The 20,991-nt window shown below is 39.3% G+C and overlaps 1 protein-coding gene across 1 annotated transcript in view; it reads right to left on the bottom strand.

Moving 5' to 3' along the window:
• Pak7 (p21 protein (Cdc42/Rac)-activated kinase 7) overlaps positions 1–20,991 on the bottom strand; it is a gene marked incomplete in the record, with an annotated part of 316,361 nt that overhangs the window by 94,716 nt on the left and 200,654 nt on the right. Inside the window, 1 exon segment of the mRNA XM_013512104.1 lies at positions 15,018–15,234. Within this exon segment, the coding sequence (XP_013367558.1) occupies positions 15,018–15,221 (204 nt within the window).

The raw sequence follows: 20,991 nt of genomic DNA on the forward strand, positions 1-20,991 counted from the left end.
AAATTTAAATACTTAATTTTTAATTTTAATTTTTATTAGTACATGTTTGAGGTACACAACAACTACATTCATGGGGGCTGTGGGCACATGTATATAATATGTCTTAATTCTTTTATGTGCCCTCTCTCTTCCTTTGCTCCGTCCCTTTCTCATTTGCAAAAGATCTGTCTTCCTGATTCCTACTATTTATCATTTACGTTGCTCTTTATTTATATTTTGGGTTTCTCATATAAGAGAAACCTTATGTTGTTTATGCTTGTGTGTCTTATTTATTTCACTTAATGTTACAGTTTCAAGGTGCATCTGTTTTCCTAAAAGGAATCAAATTTATTCTTTCTTTATAGTGGAGTAGTGCTTCATTGTGCATAAATACCGTATTTTCTTCATTGTAGCAAGGCTGCGGGGGAAAAAGGGACCATGATACAGTGTTGCTCAGATTGTAAACAAGGGTAATCACTATGGAAACCAGTATGGAGATTCCTCAGAAAACCAAAACTAGAAATTCCATTCAAGCCAGCTATTCCCCTTCTAGGTAGCTTCATAAAAGAGTCAAGACACCATAGTACAGTGATAGATTCATACCCTTGTTTACAGTAGTACAACTCCTAAGAGCTAAGCCTTGGAAACAGCCTAAATAGTATTCTTAAAATTGGCTGACACCTGCATTTTTAGACTTTGCTTTATTGATGGAGAAAGAAAATGAACTCAAAATACTGTTTTTCTTAAAAAGACAGTCTTTACCATACTTTGTATGGGGGTAACTGGATCTTTTTCATTTCTCAGTTTATTGGCTACTTGCCTGAGTCGTATTCTTCATCACTGAGACACAGTACTTAACAATCCTCAGCTTAAAGGAGGACAGGTTTATTTTGGCTCATGGTTTTAGGCCATGGTCAGCCGGTTCCAAGGCAGCAAGACATGCGTGGCAGAAGGGTGTGGCAAAAGGACGCTGCTCACCTAAGGGCAGCCAGGAAGCAGAGAGAGCAAGGGAGGAACTGGGGAGGGGACAAACCCTCCATTCCCCACCTGCAGTGACTCCTGTCTTTATACCAGGGCCCTCCTCCCAACAGCAAGCCAGCTGTAGCATCACAATAATCCAGTCACCTTGGAGCACATGAGGCTTTGGGGGAACATCCACATGCAAACCGCAGTACTACTAATGGTTTACCTGAATTAAACCGTTCAATGCTCTCACTAGCTGCAGGAGATAGTACCATCATACCCACTTCTATGGAAGAGGAAAGTGAGGCCACTGTAACCAGGTAACTCCCACGAGGGTGCAGAAGTGGAACGGGTACATTTTCAAATTTGCATTTGTCCTGCAGAGTCTGGCTCTGGGAGACTCCATCAAGTTATTGCCAGTGACTCTTTGTAAAATGATATTACAGAGGGGTGTCTTTCACTGGGTCTGAATATAAGACTACGGTACATTCGTTTTTTAAAATCCAAAATAACTTATGGGAAATTTCTAGGAGGTATAGACATTCCCTCCTCAATGGTTTCTTAAAATGCTTAAGCCTCCATTACACCATTTTCCATTTATCTTTAAAAGTTCATTTCTCCTACTAAGTTGTGTACCCAATAGACATGGCACCAAATATCATCTTTCTATAGAGCTCCATCACCTGGAACTTAGTAGGTACATAATAAATATTTGATAAAGGAATGAGTGCTGATCTTACAGTAACAGCTTTGGTCTCTTCAGCTTACCCCACAGGTTCCCTGCAGATATTTCCTGTCGGTTCTGAATGTTTCTGAAACTCTCTACTTGAAAGTGTTCTCCAGTTGCTGGAAATGCTTGACCAAAGCTGGAGCTGCCCAGGAATTATCTCCTGGGAGCAACCTGCAGCTAGTGGAGGACTAGAGTTGGTAGACAGGTGCCCAGGTCACTTATTCCTTGCTGGGACAGTTTTGAGGTGTGTTTCCCAAATTCTCAGAGCATCCCCACTAGCACTGAGCTCAGATGCTCACAGCCTGGTTATTAACAATCCCTTCCTTCACTTCTCATCCTTCTTCATCTCAGTACTCCACTCCTTCAGAGATGAAAGGAAATAAATTTTGCCTGTACCCCCAGTGAGCTTGGCAGTGGGTAGGAAGGCCATGGGGAGCATGGCCCAGTTGGGACTTTAACCACAGTCTGGTGAGATATGAGTAGAATGCCCAGTTACACTATATCTGACCCATGGAAAACTAGCATTTTAACAAGTACATGTTTCTTTCAGCAGCTAAGTTAATGGTAATTTATTCTACAGCAACAGAAAACACAGATAGATTTTGGTGCCTGGAAGTAGGGTACTGCTGTAACAAATTTCTAGAAATATATACATTAGTTTGCTTGGGCTGTCATAACAAAATTCCACAGACTGGGTGGCTTAAACAGTGGAAATTTATTTCTCACCACTGTGGAGGCCATAAACCTGAGGACAGGGTGTGGGCATGGTTATTTTATTCTGAGGCCTCTTTTTTGGCTTGCAGGTGGGCACTTTCTCATCATGCCCTCACATGACCTTTTCTCCATGTACAACTCTAGCATCTCTTCCTCTTTTTATAAGGACAGCAATCCTATTGGATAAGGGCCCACCCATAGGACCACATTAGACCTGACTTTGCTCACTAGAGTCCTTTTCTCCAAACATAGTCACACAGAGCATTAAAGCCTCAGCATATGAATGCTAGGATGGGTACAATTTAAGCCACAACAATGCAAGTTGTTTTCTAACCAGATAGTGGGTGGAAGCTGGGGAGGTTTAGAAAGATATGGTAGAAACTTAAATTGCCATGAGCTGACTCTTCCTTGCAATATGGACGTGGCGGGTGCTTATAGTCAGGGCTCAGAAACAAGTGAGGTTCATTCCACAGGAAAGAGGAGGAAGATCTGAGATCTTTGCTATATGAAGCTTCACAAAATTATTCCCTACAGTTACACAGAAAGCAGAACTTATAAATGATATGCTCAGTTATATTGCTAAGGAGATTTACAAGAAAAATGTTGAAGGACCCAATTGGTTTCTTTTTTCCAGGGGAGACATGAATTGAAGGAATGGATTTTCTTTTAAGGAAAAAAAAAAAAAAAAGAGGGGCCGGGAATGTAGCTCAGTGGCACAAGAGCCTGCCTGGCAAGTGTAAGGTCCTGAATTCAATTCCTGGTACCAAAAACAAACAAACAAACAAAAAACCAAAGAGAAAAAAAGAGTCATAAATTGAGGACCCCAACATTCAAATGCTGTCTATGTGGCAAAGACACTAACACGAAGCGATCTACTCTCAGGAGAGCAGGCTCTAGAGAAAAGTCTGGGTCTGTGACTACCCAGCTCATCGTTGAACACTTGGATCAAACGGTCAGTGTACACAGTCACACAAGGGGCTCCTTTTACAGTAATTATGAATATGTCCCATGGTTCTTCTCAATCAAACCAGAGCACCTTTAGGAAGCCTAGGGATATTCCATCTCAACAGGTCATAGAATAGGAGGCTTTTCCTTCAAAGTACCTGTGGATAGGGCTTTTGCCTAATGGAGAGAACCACAGTGAAATCCAAAGTCTGACGAGTTTAAGAAATTGTTTCAACAGACACACTGTCAGGTCAAATTGAAAGGGACACAGAATATTAAATAGAGACTATCCAGGCCACATAAATTCTATTGGCAGTAGAAAGGAGGAAGATACAACTATATAACCTGTAAACTGTGCTGTCACCAAAAAGTAGGACAGAAAAACAATCCAGAGCGGGGACCTGGAGCCACAGGAGAACATTTCCCATGTGGTGCATTTTAGTTAGGAAACTCCTAACAATTGCCAGGCTGTACTTCAGAACAGATGTGGAACAGTGTTATGGTTTAGATGGAAAACGTCTCCCAAAACTTTCACGTGCTCAGAAGCAGGGATTTTGGAAGGTGATCAGGTCATAGGGCACTATATTTCTCAGTGGATAGATCCACTAATGAGCTCCACAGCTGAATCTCTGTCAGAAGGTGGGGACTGGTTGAAGGTGGTCACTGGGCACCTTGCCCTCTCCTCTCTCTATCTCTTCTCCCCAGATATGGGGGCAGGCAGCTGTCCCCCACCAGGCTCTTCTACCATGGTGTTTCTGCCACAGAGCCAGGTGATCCAGGGCTAAAAGGGTGAGCCAAAATAAACTTCTCTTCCTTTAAGTATGGGTGTTGTATTCTTTGTCCGTGATAGAAAGTAACTAAGACATTCAGTGATTCTACCTTCTGTCTCCCTGACTTCACCACAATTCCCTCATTTGGAGCCAGAAGTTTTATATCTCTTATTCTACTGGCCCACCACTGCATGTTGGGAAATCTGGAGTCAGATCCCTTGTGTCTTTAGTCTCACAGGTTCACAGATGGCGGATTGTGCTCCAGAAGCTACACCTTGCACACTGCACTTCAGTGGTCCATTCACACTGAAGTGGCTCTGAGATGATGCTGTAATGGGGCAAGACTTTGGTACACTTAGGTTAGGGAGTACATTTTGCATATGGCAGGGATATTGGGGACTGCAGTAGATAGTTCCCAGGCTAACCCCTCTGTGACAATTTCCACCTTCTGTTGCTTGAGTGTTTGTGTGCTGTACTCTCCATGAGTGTGAGAAAGATCTCAGCTTGCTTCTAACTGGTAGAATATGGCAAAGGTGAGAAATTATCACCTCTAGAGTTGTGTTATATGGCCATGGCAATGGGATGCTACTCCCTGGTCACCTGATGTACATTATACAACCATGGCTGCGGAATATCACTTTTGATGGTTAACCTTGACTGTCAACTTGACTGGCTTGGAAGCTGCCCAGGTGAATGGTGGAGCTCATTTCATAGTGTATCTAGGTGGGTCATGGAGAAGTGACCTTGGACACTATAACTGGGTCCTCACCCCTTCCTCTCTGGAGCTGTTCTCCTGCTCTGCTTTCCAGTGACCATAAGCTAAGTAGCTTTGTTCCGCCATACCCTTCAACCATCATATTCCTGCCTTGAAGTCAGTCCTTTGTGGACTGAAGCTCTTGAATCTATAAACCAAATTAAACCTCTCCTCCTTTTAGTTGTGGGTGCTACGTATCATGTTCCACCAATGGCAAAGTAGACTAATAGAAATGTATACTCAAACTCCAAGGAATCTGTCACTCTTCTGCTGGTCTTGAAGAAGTGAGCTATTATTAATTCTTCAGACACAAAAGAAAGATTTCTTCCAAGCTTGGGAGCAGATTCTTCTCCACTTAAACTTCCAGGTGAGAGTGAGGCCAAGTTTTCCCCCTCGTGAGAAATTAGGCAGAGGACCTCATTAAGCCTCATTAAGAAGATGCTCTTTTAAGCCACCGAGTTTGTGACAGCTTACTGTGCAGCATGGGAATTAAGTCAAGGCTTCTCAATAGGCAGTGACTGAGTGATCACAGCAAATTCTTAGACCAGCACTGTCTTGAGTAGTTTTTCTCATTAAACATCTTATCTTATGGGAAACAGTGGTAGCATTCAATCAGCCAGAGAGTGATTTGCTGCTTAAAAATGATTGAAATGATAGAGTTATTACTCACATAATGTTTTTACTTAAAATTACATGATAAAACCATAACAAATAGAATTTGACAGTTCCACTAAACATGCCTAGAGCTTCCATCTCAGTGGCCTGATTTCTCTAAGATCCCAAATAAGAGTGAAAATTAAATCTTTCCAAGTTCAAACATGATTGAGAGTCACAAAGAGCCACAGGCATTTTTCTTTTGATTTAGATGGAATATTTTCTGTTAGGTCACCCCTGTCAGAAGAGCAGAGCTGGGCACATGAGGCATTCCTGAGAATATCCTATTAGTTTATGTAGAATTTTCCAGTCATCAAAGCATAGCCACCCTTGTCATTTGGTGAGTTCAGCTGTCAGGAGTTCAGAGCAGGTCACTCCATGGGAATCCAAAAGAAGTCTGGAGGGATGTTTGTGATCTGGGGGAAGTACTGTTTGACCTCAAATATGATTAGCTCAGGGCAGCGAGGCCATCATAGAGAGCGAGCAGCGTGCATTTGAAGGTTTACTCATCTGCTTCTCAGCCAGCGCTGTCACTGACATATTCTGTTTAACTATTCTGTCTAATTCACTTGAGAAGACTGTGTGAATTACATGTATAATGAAAGACCCCGCCAAGGGCCCGGAGTACTCTACTAGTAGAAAATAAAGTCGTATGACTGTACTGATAGGAACTTATAGTCAGGAAGGTAATAAAAGTAATAACCTTATCAGATTCTCCAGTGAGTGGTGGTACATGAGCTAAATCTAGGCTATCTACATGTTAGAGTCAGAGGCATTCTGTACTCCTAGGAACCTGATGCTAACTTGCTCTATGATCTGGGGAAATGTCATAGTACTTATCTGCATCTCAGTTGTACCATCTGTTGGATTTAAAAGGCAGGATATGAAGGAAGAAATTTTTCTGCCTTTGCATCCTTTATGCATGCAACCACTTTTCATGCCCAACGATGCTCTTATCATCAAGAATCAGGACCACGTGGTGATAGTAAGCATGGGTTTTGGGGTCAGATGGTTTTGGGGTCTGAATCTTGGGCTTTTCCCATTGTTAGCTGTGGGAACTTCAACAAATTTTTAAACTTTGCTAAGTCTTATTTTACAAGACAGAGTTAATACTACCTATTTGAAAAGGATCATACAAAGGATGAGACAGTATATCAGTCAGTTGTCCAATAATGCTCTATCACCCCCTCTCCACAGTGCTACAAAGTGAAAGCACCTCAAGCCACTTACTCTTCTGGAATCACTGAGTTCTCCAAGTCATGTTCTTGCTATGAAACAATGCATAAAGGGAGATCTTAGCTGCCCAGTACATGCCTTTGCTTCTACCACCCCAACGACTATGCAAGTTACTTGGTTAAACTCAAATTCAAGGAGATGAAGAGTATTCAGCCCTTCATAGGCTATGATTAAAGGAATAATTGAGTTAATAACTCAGTCTACTTTAAAAGACAGCATCTGATACACAAGGCTGGGACTGGTCATCAGTATATCTGATTATGGACATTCTTGAAAATATTCTCTCCATCAATCAATTTTTCTTATGCTATTTGAGGCAAATGAGAAAATTTCTCTTGGTCAACAGTGTCCCCACTCCATCCTACATATCTGATGTTACAATGTAAATTTCTCCCCTTAAAATTACAGTTATCTTTTTCCTATCAAAAACAAAGACTTTGGGAGAGGCCATAGAAATGAATCGATAACCCTGTAGGACACATGAGAAAGGAAAGGTATGTAGCAACCAAAGGTAGCTGCCTCTCTGATATTAGAACTGGGTTCAATTTACTTAGAAATTGGGTAAATGTGAACAAATTAGTTCACTCTTTGAGGTCAAGATTTCTTTATCTACTCAGCTGGGTTCCAACTACTTATTAGTTATCATAAGAATGGTATAAATAATACATATTAAATACTTTATGCTCTGTAGAACTCTATCTAACATTTGGTACCCATATTCTCAATTTTGGTCAGGCCTGTTTCCCAGGATGGTTTGCCCAAAATGACAGGTCACTATGGATTTGATGTCTGCTTTGCTCCTGTACCAACTATGGCCCTGGGAGCAGAGTTGGGGTGAAATAATCAAGTTGAGGTGGTCACAGGTGCAAACAGGAGGCCGGTTGCTGCAAGAATGCTAGGAAAGATATCTTGAACCACCAGAGAAATCATTTGGAATAGATCTAAACATCTTAGTCATAAATAACTTTTTGGCATAATCTATTCCTACTTTAAAATACTTTCTCCCATTTACATTTACTTTCATTTCCATGGTAACAGGAGATGCTGAACCTTTGGTGGGGAGTAACTGGTATCATTCTTTCATGGGGTCTCAGTAACCCAATTTGAATTGGGATCCTGAGAGCTGATCATAGAACTACCATACTGGGTGCCGTGCTGAGAGCTGGAGAGGGTATATGGTTAACATCCTGACTCCTCAGTACAGAACAAAGGGTGGGCACCTTCAGCAACAATGTCCTAGGGGTGGTGCTGCTCTCCTGAAAACATCACCCTTTGCTGTGAAGTAGCAGAGGTGCTATCTGAGCTGAAGTGTGCCCAAACTTTGAAAGGAAGTGTTACAGTAGCTTAAGCAAAATACTGCAAAGCAAAGCACTGAAGTAAAAGGTGGGACTTATAAGAGGGTGATGCCAATTTTTACTTTAAAAATGTGACAGATATTTGAGGGATGAGATGATATGCTAGCAGGAAACACATCAAATATAAAACTCTTTGATACAGTGGAAAATTACTTTTTAGGAGTTAACAAGTTTGGCGGGTTCACAGAAATGAAGATTATATAATAAACCTAGCTTTGGTTTTGGTTTTATCCTCCTATTTGAAACAAGATAACCTTGCTCAACTGTCCTTAATGTAGGCAGGTCTTTACAGTCCTTGGGGGTAATGAGATGACTGAAAAGGCATATTGAAATTGGAAAGAGGGTGTTTAGAAATTAATAAGCAAATAAATAAGAATTGTGAGGGGCAAGTGTGCTATGTTCACTGGCTTTGCAATGCAGAAATATTTGGATAAATTCAGCAAAGGATTTCCAATCTGTCCTTCCAATGAGAGTCTCAGTTATCATCAATTCAGTGGATGTAGTACTGTTCTTCTGAAGTGCGATTTTTGGATAAAAAGCTCTAAATTTCAGGTTACCCAATCGAATGGTTTCATTTTATAACTGCCTTCTGCTTTCCAATAAAATTAACCATCTTTATAACAAAGGCACAATTCTGTCAGAAGTTTCCTGTTTTCCTGAAATATCTTTTGAAAATTACATAGTTGGAAAGATTCTCTTGTAACCCATTTAAATAATAAGCCTCTAAGCCCAGCAGGATTCTATATTTGATCAATATGGTTGGTACACTTTAAATTCGATCTGATGTTTAAATGAATGAATCATTTCAAAATAGAACAATTTCTTAATATGAGACCTCTGTTCTTCATCTATGGAAGTTTAACAAATGTCAAAATCCTAAATAAGGTTTCCTAAATCTCTGCCATCCGGTTCCTACTTGCCTACCTGACCATATCTCCCCATCTTCTCCTCACTATGCTCTGCTCTACAGCTGCAGACTGCTTGTTTTTCCTTTAAACTCCCCAGGCTTATTCCTGTTCCATGGTCTTCTCCTTCTTCCTTCTACCTATGAGTTCACCCCCTGTCTGTTTTCTGCTGGTCCCATTATTACCACCATGGACTGGACAAGCCCTAAGGTTCATCCAAGTGGATGCTGGGAAACAAACAGAAGGCCCAGCTGGGTGACCATAGGACATCAAGTTTCATGTGAGAAAGGTGCTTCTATCCTCAATATTATGTTTTAGTAGATGGAAACAGATCTAGAAAAGGAAGAGGGTAAAGCCATACTGATGTAGGAGAATAGGAAAATCCTCGGGAAAACAATCCATGAGCTTTGAGAAGAAATTTGGTAGAAACAATCAGACCCAAAATAAATGAACGGAAGCCACTTGGCCTAGCTGAAGCGCACAGTGTGGCTTTCAAGGCACAAGCCAAAGAGCAGGCACAGAAGCCAGAAATGTCATGATGGATCAGCCCAGGCTCTCAGAGTTGCTGAGATTTCATTCGGTTGAGATCATGGCAAACATCTGCTACACAGTTTGAATCCCTTGATGACAAGCTCTCCATGGCAGAGGAGGCACTAGACATATAGGCTAAATTCTGACCAGTCAAGGGAAGCACATAAAATGATGTGTAAGTGAGCGGGAACCTTGGGAGCACCCGCTACCTTGACACAAAGAAAAATAATGCTAGAAATTAGACTGCCACCCATCTTTGGAAAGTACATTTCAATTATTTAAAGTCAAGGGAAATCCCATAGAATCGGAATTAAGAAAGATAACACAGCTTTCAAAGCTTAACTCTAAATGTAAAACTGTGAATCATGAAAAGGGAGAAAGGTAGAGAATTGTAGATTAACTGATACGGATTCATTCTTTGTTGAGATTTTAACATAAACTATGACAGGGAAGGAAGCAGAACAGCAGTCTGCAAGAACCAGGTGCCCAGACTTGGAGATTCACCCTTCTCCCTTTACTGCTTTGCTTCAATAATTAGTTTTTCACGCAGTGGTCAGAAGCAGAAGACAGAAAAAGAAAGAGGCAGAACCTCAGCTTTGGAAGACTATAAAATACTAAAGATGACAAAGACGAAGGGAACCCAGCCACAGCCAGTCTCCCTTTGGTATTCCCTGGGAATTTTCAACCTTGACAGGAAGTAAAAGAGGGTTGTTAGAGAAGCTTTGAAGGCTAAATTAAGAAAAGGATTGTAAGGATCTAAGCATTTCAATGACTTCACAACTGGCTCAGAGAAGTTAAATTCCTTGACAATTAAATGGATAGGATGTTTAGTAATTTTGGAGAAAGTTATACAGACTAGAAAATTACCAGTCAAAGGCAGAAGAGTCTCTATTTTTCATAAACAAAACTAAATAAAAGTAAGTAATATGTGAGGAGCAAACTTCAGAAACATCTGGTAATCAGATGATGTAAGGTCAAGACAGAGATTCTCAAACTTTTTGGTTTCAGGAACACTTAAAACTTTGGCAAACTCAAAGATTTGTGTTTATGTTTTTTTAGTTATCAATATTTACTGAACTATGTTTTAAAAGTGAGAAACTTTTCAAAGATAAGAATATGAGCTGCAGGATCTAATGGGCACTAGTCAAAACTTTGTATAGCTCCTGAAAAACTCCACTGCCCACTCAAGAGACAATGTGAGTGAAGGAAGCCATGCTTCCTTAGTATCATTAGGAAAATGATTTGATCTTGCAGACTCCTTGAAAGAATCCAAAGGACTTCCAGGAGTTCCAGATCACACTTAGAGAATCATGCAGGAAAACCTGTCGTCACAGGTGCAAGGAGACACGAACAGGTGTTCATAACAGTATCATTTGCCACTGAAAATACTTCACAATCTTCTTTACTTGAGAAATGGATAAATTGTAAGAACTATCTATAGAATAATTTTTAAAATAAACTCATGTTCTATATATCAGTTTGAGTTTATCTCAAAATAATGTTAAATTAAAAAAGCAAGTTGGAGAATATATATATATATAGTATGTTATCATTTAATAAAATTTAAGTGTACCAAATAATACTACTGAGTATTAGTTCTATAATCCTAGTTGAGAATTAAAAACAAATCTGAAACATATTATAAGATATGCTGTTTGCCTGTGTTAGTTAGATTTCAGCTCAGTACAAAGACTTCAATATTATCTAGCATTTAAAAAGTGACTCCTAGGCTGTAACACAGGGAAAGAGTGGCCATTATGCTCTGTCTTCAGTCCCCTTAGAACAGTGGTTCTTGAAGTGCATCCTTCCTTCATCAGCAGAGTCGAAGAAACCGCTAAAAATATACATGCTGGTTCCCAGACCCAGAACTACCCAATCGGCATCTCTAGGATGGGCCCGAGGGCCCCTCCAGGAAAGTATGATAAAGGACCAATCTGAGACCCAACAGGTAAGAACAAACAAATGTAACCATCCTTCTACTTCAGCAAAAATTTTGATGATATTACTTATGATCTCTTTATGAACAAGATGATGCCAGGCCTAAAACAAGAGTTTCACAGAGATGTTTTTAGTACTTAGAATTGAACCCAGAGTCTCGCACATACTAAGCATGTGCAGTACTACTGATCCACATTTTAAAAGGATTCTCATCTTTGTGTGTCTAGGTTGTTTCGATTAACCTACATATTCTTAGTTTGAGCACAAGAGCTTCAGCTTTCAACACAAGTCTAAACTAACTTGTGGTTTTTTAATTTCTTACATTTTGGAAATGCTAGTGTCAGTGCACACTGATGATATCTTATGTGGACAATTTCCTTTAAAACTACTTAAATCAAGATTCTCATAGTCTGGTTTCCAGAGAAGGACCATCAGTATCAACTAAAGACATTAAAAATGCAAATTATTGAGCTCCATTCCAGTTTCTACCAAATCAGAAACCCTGGGGATGAAGCCCAGCAGTCTGGGTTTTATCAAAGCCCCCTGGGTAGTTCTGACAGTCTGTACATTCTGAGAAACCATGTGAGTGTACATGAGAGATTTGAGACCTAGCAAGCAATGGGTATGATAGGTAAGCATGAGGCTTCAAATAGGCCCACAGAAATCCTAGCCAATCACAGAGAAGAGTGCTGATTGCAAAAGTAGATTTCCCCTGGGCACCAGCATGCCTGAAACCTGCCAACCAGTACTGAAGGGCCAGCACTTTGTCCCAACAAAAGGAATGGTACGCTCCTGTCACTGCCTGCTTTATGTCATGATCTAATTTCTCATTTGCCTTTATGCACTTTGAAGGACAATGGGACCAAATTTGAATTCTTGGTTCTATTTAACCTTAAAAAATTTTGACCAAAATGGCTTTCAATTTGCATAATTCTATCATCAGTATTCAGTCCTTTATGTCCATTCATTCACAGTTTCTTATTCCAAAGATTTTTCTGACTTCTAAAGTATATTCTACGTGTTTCATATATCATATTCAAATAATGTGGATGATTTTTGATGGCATTTCTAAAGGGAGGGGATCATCTAGCCTGCATGGCATACTTTGGTGCCTTAAATCCATTAATTCTACTTATTCTAAGGGGATGATAGAGAAAACAGCATTTTCTTTGACCACCAATATTGTCTGCCAGGTGTTAGCAGTGCTAACTATACTCATTGTATTTGGAGAAAAGTAGGATCATTCTAAAGGAGTTCAGTAGGAGTATGAGGTACTGGAGGTTTTGGATGTCCTTCAGTTAAATGTCGGGGATATGCAATGCCTTATATCCTGTTTTCAGAAATCCAGGCTGATTCGATTCTTGACATGTATTTTCTAGTCACCATTTTAAGCACACTTCTCCAAGTATCTCCGTGACTAATTTTATGGAGACTGAATCCTCCTCCACTTAGTACCAGGATGGAAGGTCCACAGAACCAGTAAGATAATTGCAGGGCCAAGGAGATTCATTGTTGGGAAATCTTGGTCTAACCTCCAGTGAGACTGATAAGTTCATCAGAAAGGAAAATATAATGAACCAACCCATCCAGGAGATAGAAGAAATGATCTAGAAGGTTCTCCTAAATTCTATGTTTGTTAAGCATGGTGGATTACCAGTAAAACAGGAGCCATTTTCTTTACTGTCACACAGAACCTGGTAAGATTCTGACAAGTAACAAAGCATGATGAAATAAATATTTAGTCCTTGCCCATTAATAAATTCACTCTCTAACAGCAGAACACATCTGGGTTTTTAGGAAGCCTGTATCTCAAGACTTTGCATCCTTCTAGAATGTTTTTATCCAACAATATTGATAATGATACTCCAGTATTAAAAAAAGAAAACCTTAATTTCACTTGAGAATTTTCCTTTCACCATAGTGATTAACAACAAAAGACTTTTCTGGGTACACTGCCCATTTCATTTTCTGAGTCTTGTAAAAACAAAAGCAACACAAATGAAACTGTGGACTATGAGAAAAACAAAGAAACTGAAAAGCAAATTCTTTCTAATATACTTCTTTTCATATTCCCCACCCTTGCCATATTTAAAGTGTACCGAGTCAGCGTTCTGTTAATATACAGTTATTTTCATGAACATTCTAGTTCCAAAACCTGCTAGCTATTTGTTTGGTCACCAGTGAAGAACTCTTCTGGGGAAAAATTTTGTTGAATCATAGGATATTGCTTAATATTAATTAGTACAGTGTTGGTTAATTGGTTAATTTCTGTTAAAGTATCACCAAATGCCTAATTAAATTTGAAGGCTCTTTTGTCTCTCAAGTTTATCTTCCCAAACAGCCACCTTTTGTGTACTTAACATTTTACCTATTCTGAAAATTTTCAAAATCCTATCAGAAGATCAAATTCACAAGATGCAGGAGTGTAAGACTCTGTTGGTCTCTGGACAGAACACACTCACATGTTTAACATTAGAATAGAATGATCAAGACCATACACACACAACAGAACCACAATTCTAATTTTGTAGGCTCAGGTTATATAAGCATTTCCAATAATTAATTAACTATGCTTCCTCTTTATATCTTTTTAAGAGCTTGGGATATAGCTCAGTGCCACAACACCTGCCTGGCAAGCACAAGGTCCTGAGTTTGATTCCTGATACAAAAAAACCCCATCCTTTTAAAGATGTCTCACCTATCACTTAAGCACAGTTTATGAAGTATTTATATTAACAAAGAATAAGGGATTCCTGCAGTCTTATTGATATAATTAGGAAGAGAAGAATATGCATTTTGTGCTTTGTCTGGTTTAGAGAACCTAGAGTGATCTATGGAATATTATGGTGATAAATATCAATGATATTTAACTCCCACAGAGAGCTTTGGGAAAGTGCTTGATAGTCTGGCATTCTTATCTTCCTGAAGAACAGAAAGAAACTGGAATGTCTGAATTTCTTTGTAGTAACTTCGCAGAGCTGAAATTGAGAGTAAGTAGAAAAGAACAAAATTTATCTAATATAATTTTTGATCAGAGTCTATTGCCTCTAGTAACTTGAGGGGATTGGTAATATTTCTCAGTATAGAGACCTTTATGTTATGCAAAGTAGAAGTAAAAATTTCCTATTTTTGTGATGGAATTTTATGTCCAATTTAAAAATAATTCACATATGAAAGCCAAGCTCCCTTTTTATGCACTGGAACATATGAAAAGTGGTGATTAGTGCAATCACTGAAGAAAAATAGTGGGTAATATGTGGTGTTTTATAGCTTGCCCACAAAGATGGTATATTGCACAAAATAAAAACACAGTCCCTTTTATTTGTTCATTGTTATGGTCCTGAGGGGTGAACTCAGGACCTTACAATTGAGATATATCCTCAGCCTTTTTAAAATTTTTTATTTTGAGACAGGATCTCAGTCACTAAATTGCCCAGGCTGATCTTGAACTTGTGATGCTCTAGCCTCAGCATCCCAGAGTCCTGGGATTAGAGGCATGGGCCGCCATACCTGGCTAAAAGTGCACTTCCTAAGCCAACCTACCTTCATGGGAGCCAGCTGTATGGGTGTGATGCATGAAGGGTCCACCATGGGCTTTGGCCTGTTGGCCGTATCTGCTAACAGACTGTGCCATTGCTGTGGAAGGCCTGTGAATTTCTGCTCTTGTGGATCAAAGCCAGTATGAACCCTGTGTTCAAAGTTGGATGGGCCAGATATTTCAATCTTTTTCTTCTTCTTCCCAAACATGATGAAAATTCCTAGAAAATGTAAACAGAAAGAGGCATTCATTTAGATTTTTGCCAGCAGAAGATGATAAGAAAGCTAATTTAATTAATGCATAGTTACCTTTTTCCAATTATACGGCTAGATTCCAGCTACAAAAGATAAAAGTTGGATTTTTCAGGGTGTATAAACAATCCTATTCAAAATTGTCTGCTCTCTCCTTGAGCACTCCCTGTGGAGTACACTTCCTTGTCACATGGGCTTTGGACTTGGCCATGTGATCTGTTTTGACCAATGCACCATGTATGGAAGCCAGTTTAGGGTGGAAGTGTTTGAAGCACTGTGTCTCCACTCTTTTCACTTGGGCCCCTGACAGCTGCCAGAGAGGCAAAATGATTCTTCTTCAGCCTCGGTCTTACAAAAAGAGATGCATGAGTCAGACACAAACCCAGGTGGGAGTTAAGACCAGATAAGCTGAAAACAGCCATTGCTAAAACACAGCTGATTCGTAAGTGAGAAATAAATGTTTTAAATTAAGCCATTGAGATTTTTGGACTTGTTTGTTAAGTGATATTATCAAGGCAAAAGTTGATCAGCATCAACAAAGAAAAGTATCTCATTTTAAAAATTAAAATTAATTAATTTTGAACAGTTTTTCTATGTAGTCCATGCTGGTCTCAAACTCAAGAATCTCCGGTCTCAACCTCTAAAGGGCTGGGATTAAAAGTATGCACAAAAAATAGGTTAATAATGACACTATTATTAGAGGATTAAATAAATAAACATTCATCAAGAAAAGTACCTGGCACAAAGTAAATGTTGCAAGCATTGATTGTACTTCTGGGCAATTAGATAACAAACTTGGTTGTCCTGGTAGCAGAGAAGGGAACAGAGGGAATAAGGCAGGGAGGAGGATTCTTTTCCCACTGAACATTATGTTTAAATTTTGTGTAGTGTATTTTACTTGTTTTGGAATAACATATTTTACCTAAGTAAAACATATCCAGTGACCAGAATACCTCTAAAATATATATATATATATGCACACACACACACACACACACACACATATATATATATATATATATATATATATATAGTGGGCAATTTATGCTGTATGGTACTGAGGACATCTAAGATAACCTGGGTTTGAATGCTGGACACATCACCCACTAGCTCTGATCTTAGTTAATTGCTTTTTCCTCTCTGAGTCTACTCACCTGTGGGTTGAAATCATAATCATTTTGGAAATCCTTTCAAACACTATTGTGTACTTTATAAAAGATGAAATTTAGTTTAAATGTTGCTTTGTTGGGGGAGCCTTATTTCTGTCTCTAGACTGGAACAGGTGGGTTATTCCTATGCTCATGTACACATATTCTTCAGAGCATTTCTCCAACTGTGATTAATCACATGCAACAGTGTACTCGGTATCTGTTTTCCCACTAGTGCATAAGAGCCATGAAAGAAAGTATGTTGTCTCCTTGCACATTACTGCTTCCTAATCCGTGGCTAATGGTAGGGCTCAAGAAATATTTTCTGCTGGACTCAAATCACTCAGAACAGCAAACTCATTCAGAAAAGAGCATGCGTGGTTAGAAGTTCATGAATATTGATATCTTCCCTCACTTTATCTTTTCTCCCCTTTCTACCTCTCTTTATTCTCAGTTATAACTTCTGCTTCTTGTTTTAAACACGATGATGCTTTTCAGGTGGAGTCTTCCTGCTGCCTTCACACTTTCTCAAGCTTTTATCGCATCCTTTGCCTGGAAAAATATTCTCTCACTAATGCTCCAATCATTCATGGCCTTAATTCTTCTGACGCTGTCAAACCACGTTTGATTCATTCTAGGTGTTACTTCAGAATACTTTGGAAAACTAGTGAAAAATAAGGCTTCAAAGCATTTAAATGTGTTGTCTCTCCAGGAAAACCCAATTTAAACATTCTTTAAGTACTGTAGTAGTTAAGTTTGATTGCATCAACTTGATTGGCTTATGAAGAGCCTCTCGGAAGACTAGTAAAACACACTTCTGTGTATATCTGGTTGGATCATGGAGGCATGACTGTGGGTAATGTACATAGTCCCTTGCCCCTTCCTCTCTGTCACTGTCCCCTTCCTCTCTATCACTCTCCCTCTGCTCTGCTTCCTGGATGCTATGAATGCACATCTTTGCTTCACTATGCCCTTACACCATGTTTCTGCCTTAAAGCCAGCTGACCATGAACCGAATCTCCTCAAACTGTGAGCCAAATCAAACCTCTCCTTCTTTACATTGTGGGTGTCGGGTATTGTGTCTCAACAATGGGAGAGCTGACTAATACAAGTACTTTTTTACAAGTAGGTAAACAAATATAAGTCAGATAATCTTAAAACTCTGGCACACTTATGCCAAAGTGTAAAGGAATAAAAGAACCCAGTTGAGGTACTCCATTGCAGAAATAGCCCACAAAGTCCATGCCCATGAAGAGATTTCCCCTACACTGACTCTAGGCTTCAATATGTAATTTTCTTATTCAGTGGGATAAAAGAAAACAACATGAGCATGAAACAGGCTTATACATTGGGGCTTACCTTCTTGCTCTCTTGAAACTCACAGGTCACAGGAGAACAGGGCCAAACTATCCTACTACAGGACAAAAGACCATGTAGTCTGTTCACTTGTTGCCTAGCCAAAAACCATCCCAACCCCAGGACCAGAGCTCTCTGACTGACCTAAAAATGTTCATATAAATGAACATGGTGAAAAGCAGGAAAAATGCCCAGATGAACTGCACGCATAGGTGCTGATTTATAGAATAAGGACACAAATGAATGGTTGCTTCCTTAAACCATTATGTTTTAAGGCAGATCACTGCATAAAAAAATCTAATAGCAAAACACATGGTTATCATCCACCTTGCATTCTCAGATGCTTCTTATTTTTCTCTTTCCATTTTCACTACCCCAAAGCTCCAAGTAGCAATGTCCAGTCTGGGTAGCTGTATTAGCTATTGCACAATTGCCTTAACTCATAGTGAAGCAAAGGAATCCCCGATTATAATACTACTATCTTATTGGTTGAAGAGCTGGTGTATATTCAGTAGGGAAAGTTGCACTAAATTAGTGGCTCTATATATTGTCTTTTGGCTTGACTTCATGAAATTCATCCCAAAATGTAATTTGAACATTTGTTGACTAAGTCCCATTTGACATTTTAATAGACTAGAGCTATAACCAAGTTTTAAAGGAAGTGGGAGTTATTTCAGAAAAATCAGTAGGCTCCTTTTGCATGTATTAATACCCAAATAAGCCCCCAAAGGTAGGACAAAACTTTTAGAACCAGTATAGAAATGCCTTGCTATTCCCATCCTAAATTTCCCAGTGGTTGCTGTGCCATGAGAATTTATGAAGGAAAATATCAATGAGCTAACAATGTTGCTACTTTAAATAAGGGACTTGTGGGGAGGAAATCCACAACTGAAATAATCTACCTATACAGCATCCTGTGATACTATATGACTATAATTTAAATGGTAACAACTACATTTCTAAATGTCTAGTGAGTTTGAGTTAAGGAGTTATAAAGGAATCAATTTAAAAGAAAAATTTAAAAAACAATTCTAAAGCAACATTTCTATGAAACTCATACTTGATGAATGCAGAGACAGAATCTCCAGGATATACAGTGATATTACATTAGTAGTGGACATTACATTAGTAATTACGAGACTGCATTCAGGCAAAAGACAGAGATAGGGTCTCAGAGCCTTTTGATAACAGGGAGCGGGTGACACCTAGAAGGGAAGTAGAGTTATATTTGTTATATGATTCTTTCTGTTGCTCTTGCTTACTTACTTTGTACCTGGTACTGTTTTAAATGTTGAATGTATTTGATCATATATTCACAATAACCCTATGTTGACTTTCCCAAGTTCATTCCCTGGTTTGATGATTTGCTAAGGGGACTCACACACTTAGTACATAGTCATATTCATGACTGTAATTTATAACAATGAAAGGCTAAAAAGCAAAATCAGCAGAGGGGAAAGGTGCATGGGGTGAAGTTCAGAGGAAACCAGGCACAAGCTTCCAGGGATCCACCCCTGTGAACTCATATAGAAATTGATTACTTTATATACTACTGTACTGTGACTATACATGCGAAATGCACGTAACATTCAATCAGGGAAACACCAGATACAATGTCTCAAGATTTTATTTAGTATTGCTCATGTAGGTACCTTTTGCCATGTCTGTAGTTTTAACTTTCAGACTCTCAAAGGAAAGCAGGGGCTCAGCAAGAGCCGTGGCATTTGCATAAACAGTTTAGGTGCTTTGAGCATGAGTCACTTTGACCAGGAAATGCTGGGAACATTTCTAACATCCACATTCTCAGATGCCAAACAAGAACCAACTGTACATGTGGGCTTTTAAAACTATGCATCTCAGGAGTTATGGTTTAGACATGGGATGTCCCCTAAAATTCTCACATATGTGGAAAATATTTGAATCCTGGGGCCTCTGTATCCATAGTGGATTCATCTAATTGGGAGTCCAGCAGCTGATTGCTTTAGGAAGTAGGGTCTGGTTGGAAGATGCAGATCCCTGGGGCCGTTACCCAGAAGGATCTATCTTCATTTTTAGGCTCCCCACTTCCCTCTTTCAGCTTCCTGGCTGCCATGATGAGAGCAATTTTCCTCTGTCAGGCTAGGCCCTTCCACTGTGCTCTTCCTGCCTTGGAGCTGATGACAATGGAGTGAAAATGTAAGCCAAAATACACCTCTTCTTTCGTAAATTTGCAAGTGTTAGGTGTTTTGTCCAGTGATGAGGAACGTGACTAAGATTTTGGACTTGCTGCGGTAACTCTTAGCTGCACAGGAGGTATTATAATCTCTATCTTACAAAATAAGAAAATGATGCTAGGTGAGAAAGTAGCTGAGAAAGAGACTCAAAACCTCAAAGTACTTGTTTTTAATCACTGGGTAATGTATTACTTCCCTGTACTCTTCAGGGAGCCCTGTGAATGTGGATGTTGAGCTCTAATAAAGGTAACTGAGATTCTGAAGGTTTCTCAGCTTCCTCCAAGTCTCTCCAGAAAGAACTTTCTAAGAAACTAGAAATTCTGTCACAGCCCATGTAAGTAGAAAGACTGTTCAAACTGCAGGGGGACTAGACAATCAATCACAGCAAATAAAAGATCCTTTTGGTGCAGCATTTGTGGAGCCGAGGATGTGCCCTAGATTGTTAATACCCCTGACTTCCAGCAGACCTATTTCCAGAGCACTAGGCAGGCACAGCTCAATATAGATGACTTGCCATAGGTTTAAAATGAGGTATTTTAAGGATCAGTGTCAACAATTTCCTCATGCTTCTGTTTCATTATTACACACTCTTGTGACTCCTGCCATCTTGACTCATCCTTGAAGAAAGTGTGTGCCTGGAAACACCAGTTATTTAAAAGGTAAATTTAAGATATAGGTGGTATTCAATATAGTTCTGGAAACATTAGCTAGAGCAATTAGACAAGAGAGAGAAATAAAAGGAATGGAAAGGAATTATTCACAGATGAATTATTCACAATTATTCTTCTCTACATAGAAGACCACCAAAACTCCACCAAAAGACTTCTAGATTTAACAACCACATGCAGTAGTGTAGCTGTGTACAAAGTCAACAGTCAAAAATCAATAGCATTCCTGAACTCAAACAACAATCTCAATGAGAGAGAAATGAGGGAAACCATACCCTTCCAAATAGCATCCAAAAAAATGAAATACTTAGGAATCAATCTAACAAAGGTAGTAAAAGATCTC

The sequence above is a fragment of the Chinchilla lanigera genome, unplaced genomic scaffold (genome assembly GCF_000276665.1).
Source record: "Chinchilla lanigera isolate Chin_1 unplaced genomic scaffold, ChiLan1.0 scaffold00014, whole genome shotgun sequence".
Classification (NCBI taxonomy): Eukaryota; Metazoa; Chordata; class Mammalia; order Rodentia; family Chinchillidae; genus Chinchilla; species Chinchilla lanigera.